Source organism: Hylobates moloch, unplaced genomic scaffold (assembly GCF_009828535.3).
Source record: "Hylobates moloch isolate HMO894 unplaced genomic scaffold, HMol_V3 SCAFFOLD_1, whole genome shotgun sequence".
NCBI classification, from domain to species: domain Eukaryota; kingdom Metazoa; phylum Chordata; class Mammalia; order Primates; family Hylobatidae; genus Hylobates; species Hylobates moloch.
Genome location: NW_026652276.1, coordinates 216943788 through 216960000, shown reverse-complemented (window position 1 = coordinate 216960000; position 16213 = coordinate 216943788). Strand labels below are relative to the sequence as shown.

The window sequence follows — 16213 nt, the reverse complement described above, 5'->3', positions numbered from 1 at the left end:
TGAAATCATGAAGGCTGGAAGAGAGAATCTTTTTTTTTTTTTTTTTTAAGAAAAAATGTTAGGCTTAGCCCAAGCTTAATTATCTCTTCATGGTAGCTTGATTAGACCCCTCCCAGGCTGAGCTACATCTCCTTTTCTGTATTCCCAAAACAAACTCATAGCCTGTACTGCAGCTTTAATCACATGATATAATTTAATCACATTATATGAATAGTTTACTTGTTGTCTTGCCTTTTATGGCTACAGATTCCTTGTGGGGAATGACTCCTTTTTCATCACTATCTCAGATGCTTGCCACAGTTCTCAAAACTTCATAAGCTATCAGTAAATGTTTTGTGAATGATTGAGTAACCAAATTGATGTCTTTGGGAAAATATTAGAATAAACCATTTCATAAGCATAAAATACTAGAAGGAAAAAACAACTTGGCATTGTAAAGAGGAAAGTATACTATATAAGTTTGATTTCATTCTATTGTTGCAGTAAAGCAGGAGGCAATACACTTAGTTTATCTTGATCTTAAAAAAACAGATGTTCCATTAAAAAAACAAACAGATGTTCCTCCTGAATAATACTGACAAACTAGAAAAATCTTCCCTTGCTTGTAGTACCGTTAAAAAAGCAAATAACTCAGTGGGGATAGCCAGGTGGCATATATTAAAAAACTCCAGGGATATTTCCTATACAGCCAATAACATTGCTCTCAGAAATTAGATCTAAGACATGGTCTATTTAATATTTAATTTCTCTTCTCTGGATGAAAAATAGTTGATGGCACACTCACCAAATTTTCATGAGAATAATATCATCAGGTAGAATCAGTGAATTTCACCATTTATTTTCTTCAGTCAGCTTAATCTAATTCTATACTTTACACTCTAACGTCTTGACCCGCCCGTGTATAGGTTTCAGTAGCAAAGCCAGGCATAGGCAATGATTGTTAGTGTTTACACAAAGTACATAATCAACCCATAAGTACTTTTCCGCCAATCTCCAAGGCAAAGGGTATCTGTGACCCAATTTTAGGGACATTGTAATACAGAAAAATGTGTGCTTAGGAATCAATGAAATAATGTAACTGTTACGTTCTATAAAATAAGAATTTTAGTGTTACCGGGTATTTGATATTTATTGCATGTCTAGAATTAGAATAAGTAAACTATGGTATATGCACTTGATAGGATATATGTATCTTTCAAGAATGATGTCTCATGTGAGAGAATACGTAGTGTGATTACAACTTTTTAAAGCAATTATTTTTATAGAAAAGGATTAAACAGAATTACAGCAGAGTGGTAACAATGGTTGTATTTTGGATGGTAGGCCTTGCTAAAATATTTTTTAATTTCCAGATTTTATTTTATAAGTATGTATGTGGTGGCAGTGGGGTGGTTTATAACACTTATCAGGAGATCAGTTAGAAATCATGCTATATTGATTTCCTTTCTTTGAAGTTTCTAGACTGTTACAATCTGAAATACTTTACTGAAATTTGAATGTTTGAAAGATATCCTTGAGGGAATGATGGGGAAAGATGATTGGATGAAAGTGTCATGAACTAGATTAGGGATCAGCAAATGATAGGTCTCTCTGACCCATTAGTGACTCAAATTCAGGATAATAGCAAATCAATGAAAATATTTAGTTGTAGTTACAGTGTGTTGTGACTGCTAAACACAAGTAATAACCTAATGTAAAAATAAGAATTGCTTGTGCCATGTGCCTGCAAGGGATAGAACCATAACTAGTAAACAGTGAATTTTCCAGTACTGAGAGCAGGAATGGACTGATCAGCAAGGTTCTGAATTGCCTTTCATTAGAGGTACTCAGTTATAGGTTGGGCAGACACAAGCAAGGATTAAAACACAGAATGGGCGGCTGAATTTAGATGACATTCAGAGCCCCTTCCAACACTGAGATTGTATAACTTTCAGAGACCCTAATAAGGTTTTAAAAATACCGCTTTGTGAAGTAGTAGCTGTTTGGTAGGCAACAGGTTGCACTGTGACAAAGCTGTTATAAGTGACTGTAGGAACTATTAAAATAAGACTGTTATGCACAAGTCACCCACAGACATTGTAGGCAGTATATAAACAAGTAAGACATTGTTCTTTCATTGTCCTTTCTTTAATGAAGTTTTTATTAAAGTATATAAATAACATACCTGATCGAATAGAGGTAAATGTAATGAAAGACATAAACAAGAACTATGAGGATTAAAGGAAGGGAATTATATATCAAGAATATCAGCAAAATACCAGTAATACTTAATTTTTTTAGGTTGAAAAACCTGTCCAGTGCCCAGTCCTAAAATGCCACGTATTTTAGTCCGTTTAGGGTTGCTACAAAGGAATATCTGAGGCTGAGTACTTTATAAAGAACAAGGTTTATTTGGTTCATGATTGTGTTATCTAGGAAAGTTTAAGATTGGGCACTTGCATCTGTGAAGGGTCACAGGCTGCCTCCACTCATGGCAGAAAGTGAAGGGGAGCCAGGTGTAGAGACATCACATGGTGAGAGGAAGCAAGGGAGAGAGGAGGTGCCAGGCTCTTATTAACACCAGCTCTCACAAGAACTAATGGGATAAGAACTCACTTATCCCACACCCAGTGAGAACATTAATCTATTCATGAGAGATCCCGCTCCCATGACCCAAACACCTCTCTTTAGGCCCCCACCTCTGATATTGGGATCAAATTTCAACATGAGATTTTCCTGGACACACATCAAAATTATAGCACTATGCTTTGGCATTGGAATAAATGATATAATAATTAGGTTCTCCTCTGACGTGGAACTCACCAACTGATTGATGTAAACTGGTCATGCATTGTCACTTTTTGTTTTTTTTTCTTTCCAATTTTTTAACACTAAGAAGAATTCAGGTTAGGACCAAGAAGGACTCAGAGAAGCTAATCTCGGGTTGTCAGAGTGTAATCTTAAGGCCTTTCTTGGGTTCCATTTGGTTTAGAATTTCACGTAGACTTTCTCCTTTCCACTGTAATCTAAATCCTCATCTTACTCTTAGAAGCACCAGAAGTCAACCCATCCTAAAGCATGTTATGGTTTCTATGGTGGTTCCAGATAGAGTGTATGTATTTAATTTAAACTACTCACTAGAATATACTATGAAGTAGTAGTGTTTCATATGTGTATTATGTGTATACATTATATATGTTGCTTAGATTACATATATGGAATACCATATTTAGAGAAAATAATAGCTTCAAAACAACTTAGTATTTTTTAATATAACACAATCTAGGTTGTGAATTTAATAACTGACAGACTTCATGTTGCAATGAAAAGAAAGAGTTTTAAGAGTAAAGGGAAGCTTTGTATTTGCAACATGGAGACCCTTGACCTCGGCAAAACGGTTATGGTAATTGTGTTGAAGGTGGAAGCCAAACTAGAGTGGACGGTGAAACACTGGAGATAGCAAATATAGACAATCCTTTTGTAAAGTTTAGCCCTGGAAGGGAGGAAAGAGAACAGTAACTGAAGGGCAGATGTCAAGTCCAACAAGAGGTTGCTGCTGTTTGCTTTTTTAGTGGAAGAGCTGTGAATGGCACATGCTGGTGAGAAGGAGCCAGTAAAATAGGAGAGGTTGAAAACACTGTCAAGAAAAGAAATAAACATGAAGTTTTCCCTAAATAAAGGAAGAAGGGACAATATACAGAACATAGGTGAGGGATGGCTTTTGATAGGATGAGAGGATGAGTCAGTTCCAAGAAGGTGTGATAGAAGGTCCTGAGGGAGATCATGTCTGTAGGCAGTCTTCTGTATAAAGGATATGGGCTCATCTGCTGAGAATGAAGGGGAAGGAGGAGACAGAAAAGTCTAAGGTCTATAATAAGTAGAAGAGGTTTAAAATAGTATCTGTGGAAAGTGGAAGAGCCAGAGGAAAAGGAAAACATGGTAACATTTCCATGTGAGCTAAGGAACATGTTAGGATTGTGTATCTCTCTTCTCTATCCCCAGAATTTGGGAAAGAAAATTAGGGTTTCATTTTTCTCTGTAGCTGGTAATGTTTTATGAAGTTAGAATGAAGATTACAGAATAGGTATCTTTATCTCTGCTGATGTCACTAAGGCCTAGAGTATAGGCTGGAGGCAGTGAAGAAAGGAACTATATAGAGCCCTATCTTCCTTTCCTATTTCATTACCACTGTTGGACCTACCACCCATCAAGACTGCTGAAAACCTGGTGAAATTGTCATTCAGCACCCCCCTAACCACAGGATCTACAGATAAAGACAGCTTTAATTCTTCCTTTTCGAAATGGATGCCTTTTATTTCTTTTCATGCCTGGTTGTACTGATTAGAACCGCTAGTGCAACATTGAAGTGGTAAGAACAGACATCCTTGTTTTGTTCCTGATCTTAGGAGGAAAGCATTCAGTCTTTGACCAATTAGGTATGATCTTAAATGTAGGTTTTTTGTAGGCCAAGGAAGTTTCCTTCTTATCCTAGTTTGCTAAATTCTGATGACAAATGCGTATTGGGTTTTTTTTTTTTAATAATCCATTGAGATGATCAATCATATGGCTTTCTCTGTTTGTTAAAATGGTAAATTATATTCATTGACTTTTCGAATATTAAATCAACCTTATTCCTGGGATAGACCCCACTGGGTCATGGTGTATTATCCTTTCTACATAGTGTTGGATTACGTTTGCTAAAATTTTGTGTAACATTTTTCCATCACTTTTCATGAAGAATATTGGCATACAGTATTTTCTTATAACATCTTTGTCTTGTTTTAGAACCAAAGTAATGCTGAACTCATAGAATGAGTTGAGATAACATCCCATCTCTTCCATTTTCGGGAAGAGTGGGTAGAATTGGTATTATTTCTTCCCTTAAATGTCTGGTAGAATTTACAGTGGTGCCATCTGGAATCTGAAGGTTTCTTTGTGGGGAGGTAATCTGTTGTCCGATATTGGCACTTTGTGTCTTCACTCTTTTCCTGATGACGTTTGCTAGAGGCTTATCAGTTTGTATTGATCTTGAAGAATCAGCTTATGATTCCTCTCATTTTTCTATTTTCTGTCTCTTTGATTTTTACCCTGATCTTTATTCTTTTCTCTTGCTTATTTTGGATTTAATTTTTTTCTAGTTTCTTATGATGGAAATACAAAGATTATTCATTTGAAATCTTTCTATTTTTCCAGTACAGGCATTTAGTGCTATAAATTTCTCTATAAGTACTGCTTTGCTAAGGCCCTGCTGACAAGGATTTTTTTCTGTCAGTCACACAAAGCCTTTTCAGACTCATCGTCTTTTTGTCTGCTAAAATAAGAATTGTAATGTAAATGTCTGAAGGGATAAAGGAGAAAGTTTAAACTCACAACTTCATTTCATAGGCATTTTGCACTCGTATTAAGAGTGCAAGGGAGGATATAACATTTTTTATTTTTTGAGACGGAGTCTCGCTCTGTCGCCCAGGCTGGAGTGCAGTGGCACAATCTCGGCTCACTGCAAGCTCTGCCTCCCGGGTTCACGCCATTCTTCTGCCTCAGCCTCCCAAGTAGCTGGGACTATAGGTGCCCGCCACCACGCCCGGCTAATTTTTTGTGTTTTTTATTTGAGACGGGGTTTCACCGTGTTAGCAAGGGTGGTCTCAGTCTCCTGACCTCGTGATCCTCCTGCCTCGGCCTCCCAAAGTGCTGGGATTACAGGTGTGAGCCACCATGCCCAGCCCTGAAGGATGTAACATTTTTGATTCACGGAAGTATCTTTGACAAAGATCTTATTGATGATTTATTGCACTTATTTATTTGCTTTGCCTCACTCTAAAGACTCGTCCAGTTAATCCTGTCCAGCTAATATTAATAGAAAGGAAATGTTAATAATGGGTGGAAAACTAATTTTATTCGAATTGTTAAGCATTCTTTTCCTCAACAACATTTTTGTAGTTGTGAATAAAGACTAAGGTGGTATGCCAGTTCGCCCTTACTATTTAAATTTGATTTTGAATATAAAGCATGTTACAATAAATGTCTTTAATTATTCATATTTCAACCATTATGCAGAAACCTGCCTTAATCCTGTTTTGAATAATCTTTTTTCTAGCATAAGCCAGTACCAGGAATCCACAAAAATAATAGTGAACCTTTATTAAATATAATAGCCTTCATTAAACATTTATTAAACGATGTGTCAGGCACTATGCTAAACACTTTGCATGGGTTATGTCTTCCAGTGAAACACTGAAACCCTGTGAAGTGTAGGCATTTCTATTCCCATTTTACGGATAAGGAAACTAAAATTTAGAAAGTACCTGGTCTCTGGTCCCACAACTAAGTGGTAGAGTTGGAGTGCTAACCTGGTCTCCAGTGATTTTAGGCACATTATACATCCTTATATATACATTATATGTATACATTATATTACATATATACATTATACATTCCTTCTATATCCTTCTGATTTACAGGAGGCCCTGTTGTGATGCATGTATCACATATTGACTTAAGTAAACAATCCATTAGAAATTATTGCTTTGAATTATTGAAGTAGTCTTAACTTAGATTGTTTTATCATGTAATATTTCAGAGTAGGAAAATGCTTTCTGATGAAACTCTTGATCCTCCAAAAAAATATGTATTTGAAATACACATGTGGGCTGGAATTTGGAAACACTCTATAATTTAGTTCCCTTAATGCTTCACTGACACCATTGGTTGCCATGGTAGACAGTTGATATCACCCTTCTCTCAGAATGCTTAAAAATAAGTAAATTCATATTTGAGTATACCTATTATGTACGTAGATAATATAGATAATAGCTAACCGTATTTCTACTAATATTAGCTAGTGTGATATTTCAGTGCCTGACATGGACCATGTAGTTTAACCCCCACAACTCCATGAGCCGTAGGTACTGTCATCTCTACACATAGAAAGTAAGTAACTTGCCCAAGGTCTAACAGTGATGGAGCTCCTGTTCTTAACTCCCACATCATACTGTAGGAAAATATAAAGAAGAAAACATATAATTTCTACTCTCAAGGAATTTGCATTCTGTTGGGAAAGAAGGCATACACAAAGTTGTAAGGGTACCATATATTTAAATACTAACTGATTCCTGTGAGTTTTACAAGAAAGAGAGCTTACCATTATCATGGAAAATTTCATAGACAAAGTAAATCTTAAATTTGATTGAGGCTTGTAGGACCTGTAGTATTTAAATTAATGGGAAGGAAGAAGGGAGCAGGCATAAGCGACAAAGGGGAAGGGGAGTTTGGGGGAGTTTGGAGTATGTGTGTTTGAAAGAATGGTTTATAGTGGCTATAAAATGATAGGGCTGTGAACATCTTGATTCAGGGTATGGCTTGACGAGTTGACCAAACTATGCTAAGTGAATAATATAGTTGTTGAGAAAATAAACTTTGTTTGTCTGAGCCAAGGTCTCCTATCACCCAGGCTGGGGTGTAGTGGCAGGGTCATGGCTCACTGCAGCCTCAACTTCCTGGGCTCAGGTGATCCTCCCACCTCACCTCCCAAGTAGCTGGACCATAGGAGCATGCCATCACGCCTGGCTAATTTTATACTTTTAGTAGAGATGGGGTTTTGCATGTTTCCCAGGCTGGTCTTGAACTCCTAGGCTCAAGTGATGTACCAGTCTTGGCCTCCCAAAGTGCTGGGATTACAGGTGTGAGCCACCACACCCGGCTGAGAGAATATAGGATATTTTGCTCCTCAGTAAAATCTGAACTCTCCTAAGGGGGAAGGGGCAAATACCGAATTAGAAACAGCATGTTGGTACAGAAAGAGAATGGGTTTAAATCTCTGCTCTGTTACTAACTGAACCACAGTAAAAAGTTACTTAACCTCTTTCAGCTTTAGAGTTTTCTTATATTAGATGGAGGTTTTCTCTTCTTGGGGTAGTTTGAAGATTAGAAGTAATGGGTGTATCACAGTGCCAGATGTATTGCAGCTGGTCCATAGAGAAGGTAGTCATCATTTTTAGTCTCTGTTAATCTTCAGTGAATGAAAATGACTTTTTTAGACTTAAGTTCATTTTTCTGGCACTATACCTGCATTCATCACCAAGATTGTCATGTTCTTCTGAAAGCCCTGAGTTCCTTTTTTTGTAGCACTTCTATTTTGAAATTATATGTTTAATTGTATGATTATTAATATCTGCCCCCCAACCCCAGATGGTAAGCTTCATACAGTCAGGAGTCATGTCTGATTTTGCTGACCACTGTCTTCCTACTGTCTAGCACAGTGCCTGCCACACAGTTGGGCTCTACTGAATGTTAAATGAAATGAATTCATAATACCTAATACTGAAATTACATTGTGATATTGATGGCTGCCTACATCAAAGTGGGAATACTTCCTTTGAAGAATTAAAATACATGTGATATGAACTGTGTAAAATCTCAGTGCTTGAACTCACTGGTCTTTTGTGGTCACATATTGACATTATGCTGATTGAACTCCTTAGAAATGGAGGACAGTAATGTATTTCGTTACATTTATCATTATTGTATATTGTTTTCAGCTTAACTAATTGGCTTGAATTTCCATCATACTGTATGTTAACTCTTGTGCAGAATTTCATTTCAAGTTTTTGGTTATTTTATTTTGCAAGAAATGTTAATTGTTTCATGAAACTCTTACGGCTTTAAGAAAGTAAAAATATCAGGTGCCTCATTTCACTTCTTCAGTCTTCCATTCATATAAATATTGTTTTCATTTGCTTTTCTTACAAGGGAGAAGATGTCAACCGGACACTAGAAGGTGGAAGGAAGCCTCTTCATTATGCAGCAGATTGTGGGCAGCTTGAAATCCTGGAATTTCTGCTGCTGAAAGGAGCAGATATTAATGTACGTAGAGGACGTGATCATTCTTGAAAAAATTTTCTGTTAATATGCTATGGGTAATTGTTTTCTATAGATTATAAAATAGCTATTTGTAGAAACTTCATTCTAAATAAGAATACAGTCAAATTATGCCAAATTGCCTATAACTTAGAAATACAGCAGTGGGATTTTTAAAAATAAGCCAAAAAAGCTGACTTTTTTCAGCTGACAAAAATCAAAGGTTAGGATGTTTCCCCTGTGGCTGTTACTTTTCAAGTTCTAAAGCTTGGGGAGTTAGCACTATCTGTGGGTAACAAATGGCTATGATGTAATACAGCATAGGACTCTGCAGTCATAGGCTAAATCTAAACTGGATTATTGGACAAAGGTGAATGGGCAAGTGGTCAGATAAGCGCAGTCATCTCCCAACTTTAGCCTTTTGTATCTTCTGTATTTCAAGGGATGCCATGCTATCCGGCCCTTTTACCTCCTCTTTGGCTGTGTTTTACCCCTGTCTTCCCTTACTGGACCACACTGGCATTTCTACAGTTGTGGGGAATCAAGGCTTAGAGAGGCTAAATAATAGTACCACAGTAAGTGGCAGAGCCACTTTCCTTTTCCTTACAAAGGAAAGACATTGCTCGTGGGCTTGGGTCTCTGGTAGCTCTAAGAGACTAGACACTTGACTCTGTGGATTTATTTATTTTATAGAAAGGCAAATAGGTAAATCTAGTAAGAGTTTTCTAGTTAAAACTAGAAAGTAGGAAGAAATGAAAAACAGATAAGGTTATCTCTGTTTATTATTTCATAGGCTCCAGATAAACATCATATTACTCCTCTTCTGTCTGCTGTCTATGAGGGTCATGTTTCCTGTGTGAAATTGCTTCTGTCAAAGGTGAGGTCAATTGCTAATAGTATTGCTTTTTCTATTACTGTGTTTAAGCCAAGTATTTGATTGTTAATTTATTTGAATTTTGTGTGGCAGCAGGGACAGAAAAGTGGAAGCAATATACAAAATTGAGGTGTAGTGTTACTCAAAATAGCTGGCCCATAAACTGTTACCAGTTTGTGGTAGGTAAGGAGCTTGGGTGAATATAAATCAGCAGTCTTCTTTGTCAAGAAAATATTTTACACACACACACACACACACACACACACACACACAAAACCAGCTTGAAATAACCATTGTACTTGATGATATAGAAGAATGTCATTTTGGACAGTAACACTTTGTGGACTGGCACCAAGTTCATACACCATGCTTTGAGTAGCACTGGTTTGAAATGTATGTTTCATTTGCTGGAATACATACCAAGCAAAATGGTTAGAGGTAGTTTGCTGTAAGTAAGGACTCTCCAAGTTATTTGGTTTCTTGATATGCTTGAGATAGTGGTAAATTTGGAGTTTTCCTACGTTTTTTGTCTTTGCTATTATAAGCCCTTAGATGGAGTTCAAAATCCAGACTCAGAAATTAACCATTTAGTTGCAGCCATTCTAGCTGTATTAGATGGATCCTACAGATGTTGGAAAGCAAGAAAACTTCAGAAAAATTACCAGTTACAGTATTATCACTAGTATTTAATCCCAGCCTTGTCATTTTATGACCATACTCTGGAAAGTGTTGTTTATAATATTTCATTTGGGATCTTAAGCCCTGCTAAAAGAAGCAAGAGAAAAACAGAAATGAGTAGATGTATATAAAGCATTTTGCCACAGTGCCTGATACATAGTAAGCACTCAATAAGTAGTAGCTTTTATTATAACTAAGGCCGAAGAGGATTTTATGCTTTGTAGTGTCAGCTTCAATAAGATATGAAGAAAATTGGGAAAGAAGATAGCACATTTATCTCTTAACACTTTATTGACAACTTTGTAAAGATTGGTTCTAAAAGCAGTTCATTTGGGTCCTCTAAATAGAACTAGGGTTTTTTCTACCCATAGCTTCATGTTAACCACAATTACTGGATTTCTTTAAATATGTTTGTTGTTGTTTGGGTTTGGGTTATATATCAAGAGCAATTTTTGTACCTTACTGATATGAATGATGCATTTGTCCAAAAGCCAAAATAAATGGAAATATTACTCTTTGCCGCTAGTGGATCCAGCATCTGTGATAGGGTGTGCTCACAAAGATTTCCAGTCACTGGCTTTCTCTTTACTGTTCATCCCTCCCCAAGATCCGTGAAAGGATTACAAAGTACCTTTGAAAACTGCTAGATAATTTCATCCCTGGGAAATATTTTTGCTTACTGTACCAAAAACAGATTTGCTGTTTATGAAAGATTTATATAATTTCAATATTGTATTAGTTAGGACTGTCTTGCAAGTAACTGAACCCACCTCAGACAGGCTTAAACAGTAAAGAGATCTTATTAATTTATATAACTGTACAGTTGAGGCACAGCTTGACCCTGGATTTAAGACACATGACCATGATCTGATTTTTTTATTTTTATTTTTGGCCTGTCTCAGGTCTCTTCCTCAGCATTGGCTTTATTTCCATGGCTTCAGCCTATCTGCTAGCTCTCAAAAGAAATGGAGGACTCCCTCCTTACCCTTCTTTCGCTCTTTTTCCCTGACCTTTTTTTACCCAGCCAAGGGTTTTGTTCTCTGAAAATAAAAACCTCCATGGGATCGTTTTTTGCTTAGGTCCCTGGTCATTTACTAAATGAGCTGCCCTAAATGTACTCTTTCCTTCTAACCATATCTCAAACTGTAGATCAGAACAATTTTTCTTTGTGTTAGACCTCTCTGTCCTCCTAGGAAAAACAAAACAGGATATAATTTTTATGCTATAAAGAACCCAAACCATTGTTCTGTATTCCTTATTCCCAAAACATGAGGCTTCAGGTCATTGAGACCTTGTGGTTGTAAGTTTCCATTGTTAAAGAGTTGAAAACATTAAATGAGTTCCTGAAAAGTTGGCTTGATTTGCATGTACGTTAGGCACTAAGATGTCATCCCAGAAGGTTCTGTGTGTGTGTACTGTGTTGCTAAATTATTGATTGTGAGTTGTCTTACTTTTAACTAGTTTTTTTCTTTTGCTTATGCCCATTTTGTTCTTTTGTGTCTGAACTTTGACTTTTTTTAGCCAAATAAGTGACATTTGGAGATAGCTATGTTGGTAGCAGACCATTTGTAACCATGTAGAGCTGTTGTTTTATGTGAAAGAGATTTTCTTCTTTTTGAAATCAGCATAGTACATTTTAGTTCTGCTTTTTCAAAATTAATTACTTTGATTTTATTATTGCATAAGCTTCTTTAATGGATACCCTGTAGTTTTGTTAGGCAGATTTTTTTTTGAAAATTGATTATATTCTTTCAAAAATTCTTAGTTGCTAAAATAGAGCTATTCCAGTGCATCTTTTGAAAGTTATAATCAGTGTTTATATTAAGTCTAATTTGTTCTGCCTTTTATCAAAAGTAGAATTCTTATGGATTATTATGAATTCACTTGAAAAGACTTGGTTTAAGAACTTTCCAGATTCATTGACACTTCCAGTACATTATCCAGTTGATTTATCCTTAGCATAGGAATAAAGGCAAAATAATAAACAGGGATTTAGAAACTCAGTATTATCACAACTAATAGGGGAGAAATCAGAAAAACAAACATGATTGCTAGAATATTTGAAATCAAACTTTATATGATATGCTGTATCATTTATAATTTATTATAAACCCAAATACTTAGGTATTATTATCTCTTTTAGGGATAAGGAAACCATTTATCTCAGGGCGGTCTTAACTGCTTGAAAGTCAAATACAATGTAATGGAATCAAGATTTGTTCCAAGATGTAGGATTCAGCAGCCTGTGTTCTTACTATTACTTGAAATTGCCTTTCAGAATTACTGTCAGGACAGTTAATGAGAAATGGAACATGTACATATCTGCAGGTAAAAAGACTTGTGGCCTCATTTTTAATTGGCAAGCTGGTAAATGAGAAAACTGTAGAGATCGACAGATGGGAGGCTTCCATTTCAAAGGTTAGGTCTGAGCACATTCTGTGGTATTCCCTTTTTGCCCCCAATGACAGAAAAGATGTTTTTAAAGTGAGTTGATCAGTATCTGCTTTGGACCAGAAGAATTGGATCCATCAAACAAGAAATTATAAAGAAACCTTGAAAGACAGAAAACAGGCAGGGTAGGGCCAAAGAAGAAATTCCCAAATATGAGCAAGAGAGTATTGTTGCAAAAGGTAAGAGCTGATCCAAGGCCACGCCCAGAGGTGCCCAGTATCCCCAAGCAACAAATGGAGTGATAAGTTGGATGCATTTCAGGAAGAAGCATATTAAACCCAAAAGGAAAGACTGAGATGCTAGAAGGGGAACAATAAGCAAGAAGTTAGTATGAATTAGTATGTGAATAACTCTAAACAATTATTTAACACTGACGTTTTTAAAAAATAAGCTAGAACCAAATAAGGTAAATAATATGAGATGATCAAAGCTTCTGGTATTTTCACCAAATCCAGAGTACCTGAAAAACATGGTAAAACTAGCAAGAAGAAACAAGGGAAAGGAGGCAGATAATTAATGCAGGCTCAAGAAGCATCCTCGAAGAGGTAGCAGCAGCAGAGGAGTAAGAGTGTGAAGAAGCTGATGTGAGTGTATGAAACAGACACTCATAATAGAAAAGTGGCAACTGACCAGTACAGCAGTCTGTGGAGAGGCCAAGCCCAATGCCTGTTTTTATCAAAGCAGTAATAGGCAGCCTGTATAATCATGTGTCATTTAGAATTATAATTATCTCAGTGAAATAAGGTTCCCCTTTATTTGCCCTAAAAAATCTTAACCAGGAAATTTTTGGAATGAAAAGGATACTTAAAAGGTGGTATTAAAAAGTCCTTCAGTTCAAAAGTTGGCAAACTTTTTCCTAGGCATACCCTTTTTGCAAAGGTATGCCTTTGCAAACTACATGGTCACTGATGTAACATTGCCACAGACAATACATAAACGGATGGGCATGGCTGCATCCCAGTAAAACTTCATATACAAAAACAAATATCCAGGCCATAGTTTGCCAACCCCTGCTCTAGCTCATAAATAGTTTGGAATTTATAAGGCACATTGTTTTAAAACCCTAACCCTCAGTGGTAAGATGATGCTTCCTAAGTGCTACAAGGTGAGTGTGTATCCTTCTGGATGCTTTTATTAGAGTATGCTAGCACTTATTTTTGAAAAGATTTTTTAATGTAGCCAGACAAGAGTTTATAGGACACTTATCTGGGATTTTCACTGCTCATTACTAAACTGGTGTTTCTGATTAAAATCTTAAACACTTGAATAATAGCAAGGTTGCACAAACACATTAGAAGAGGGCTAAACATGAAATCATATTCTTGAATAGTATTAACTGATGGACTTTCCTAAGTTCAGAGTTCATTTACAGTAGTCCCCCTTTTCTGCAGTTACCCATGGTCATGGTGAGTACGTTACTAAGACACTTTGTAAGAGAGACACCACATTCCCATAACTTTTATTACAGTTAACTTTTATTAACATGTTATAATTGTTCTGTTTTATTATTATTGTTATTTCTTACTGTGCCTAATTTACAAATTAAACTTTATCATAGGTATGTATGTATAGGAAAAAACATAGTGCAGTCATGTGCCATATAGTGACATTTCAGTCAACAGTGTGCTTATGGAGATGCTGGTGTAAACAAACCTTCCTCACTGCTGGTCATACATAATACTTGGTAATGACTGTGTTATATGTTTATGTATTTACTATAGTATGCTTTTTATTATTATTTTAGACTAGAGTTTCTTCTACTTATTAAAAAAAAATTAATGTAAAAGAACCTCAAGCATGTCCTTCAGGAGGTATTCTAGAAAAAGGCATTTTTATCATAGGAGTTGACAGCTCCATGTATTCTCTTGCCCCTGAAAATCTTCCAATGGGACAAGATGTGGAGGTGGAAAAAGTGATACTGATGATCCTGACTCTGTGTAGGTCTAGGTCTAGGCTCGTGTTTGTGTGTGTGTTAGTTTTCTACAAAAAAGTTTAAAAAATTTTTTAATTAGAAAAAAACTTATAAAGATATAAAGAAAGAAAATATTTTTATACAGCTGTACAATGTACTTGTGTTTTAAGCTAAGCTTTATTACAAAACAGTCAAAATGTTAAAGACATTTAAAAGTTTATAAAGTAAAACAGTTACAGTGAGCTAAGGTTAATTTATTGCTGAAAAAAAATTTTTCTTAAAAATTTAGTGTAGCCTAAGTATACAGTGTTTGTAAAGTCTATAGTAGCGTGTAGTAATGTCCTAGGCCTTCACCTTCACTCACCACTCGTCTCACTCAGAACAACCTCCAGTCCTGCAGGCTTCATTGATGATGAGTGCCCTATATAGGTGTACCATTTTTATCTTTTATACTGTATTTTTACCATACCCTTTCTATGTTTAGATACACAAATACTTACCATTGTGTTACAGCTGCCTATAATATTCAGAACAGTAACATACTGGATATAGGTTTGTAGCCTAGGAGCAAGAGGCTATAACATATATCCTTCGTGTTTAGTAGGCCATACCATCTAGGTTTATGTAAGGACACTCTATGATGTTCACACAATGATGAAATCCCCTTGTTAAGTGACATGTGGCTGTATATATTAGGGTTCATTACTGTCTGTGGTTTCGAGGCATCCATTGGAGGTCTTGAAATATGTCTCCTACAGATAAAAGGAGACTACAGTATTTTTCACAGTTACATATAATTGGACATCTTAATCTAGTTTTGACAATTCTGTAAGAGAAATAATAGTAGTTTGCCTATAGCATTAATACACTATCATGTGGCACATTTATTTTCATTTTATTTTATTTATTTTTTCGAGACAGAGTCTCCCTCCGTCCCCCAGGCTGGAGTGCAGTGGCTTGATCTCGGCTTACAGGTTCAGGCAATTCTCCTGCCTCAGCCTCCCAAGTAGCTGGGATTACCACACTCAGCTGATTTTTATATTTTTAGTAGAGACAGGGTTTCGCCACGTTGACCAGGCTGGTCTCAAACTCCTGACCTCAGGTGATCCGCCTGCCTCGGCCTCCCAAAGTGCTGGGATTACAGGCGTGAGCCACCACGCCTGGCCTCATGTTGCACATTTCTAATATTAACATAATACATATAATATTGAAGATTACATTTTCTATAATACTCATTAAAATTCCATATAATGTACATAATTCCTTATAATTTTAATAATTTTAAGAAGTTCAGTATTCCTAATCCTAAGGAATACTATTTCTAAATAATCAACTATGGGGTATTGTGGGGAAATATCCTAAATATTTACTTCTTTTATCAATCATTTAAAGATGTTATATTTGCTGTAATTTAGAATTTAGACAGATAAGCTTTCAGTCATTTATGCTGGTGTGTTTACACTCCA

General features: G+C 36.1%; 1 protein-coding gene across 1 annotated transcript in view; it reads left to right on the top strand.

Moving 5' to 3' along the window:
• Window positions 1-16213, top strand: part of MTPN (myotrophin) — a 49760-nt gene that overhangs the window by 16351 nt on the left and 17196 nt on the right. Inside the window, exons 2-3 of the mRNA XM_032761859.2 lie at window positions 8725-8838; window positions 9626-9709. Coding sequence (XP_032617750.1) covers window positions 8725-8838; window positions 9626-9709 — 198 coding nt within the window. The remainder of the gene's footprint in view (window positions 1-8724; window positions 8839-9625; window positions 9710-16213) is intronic.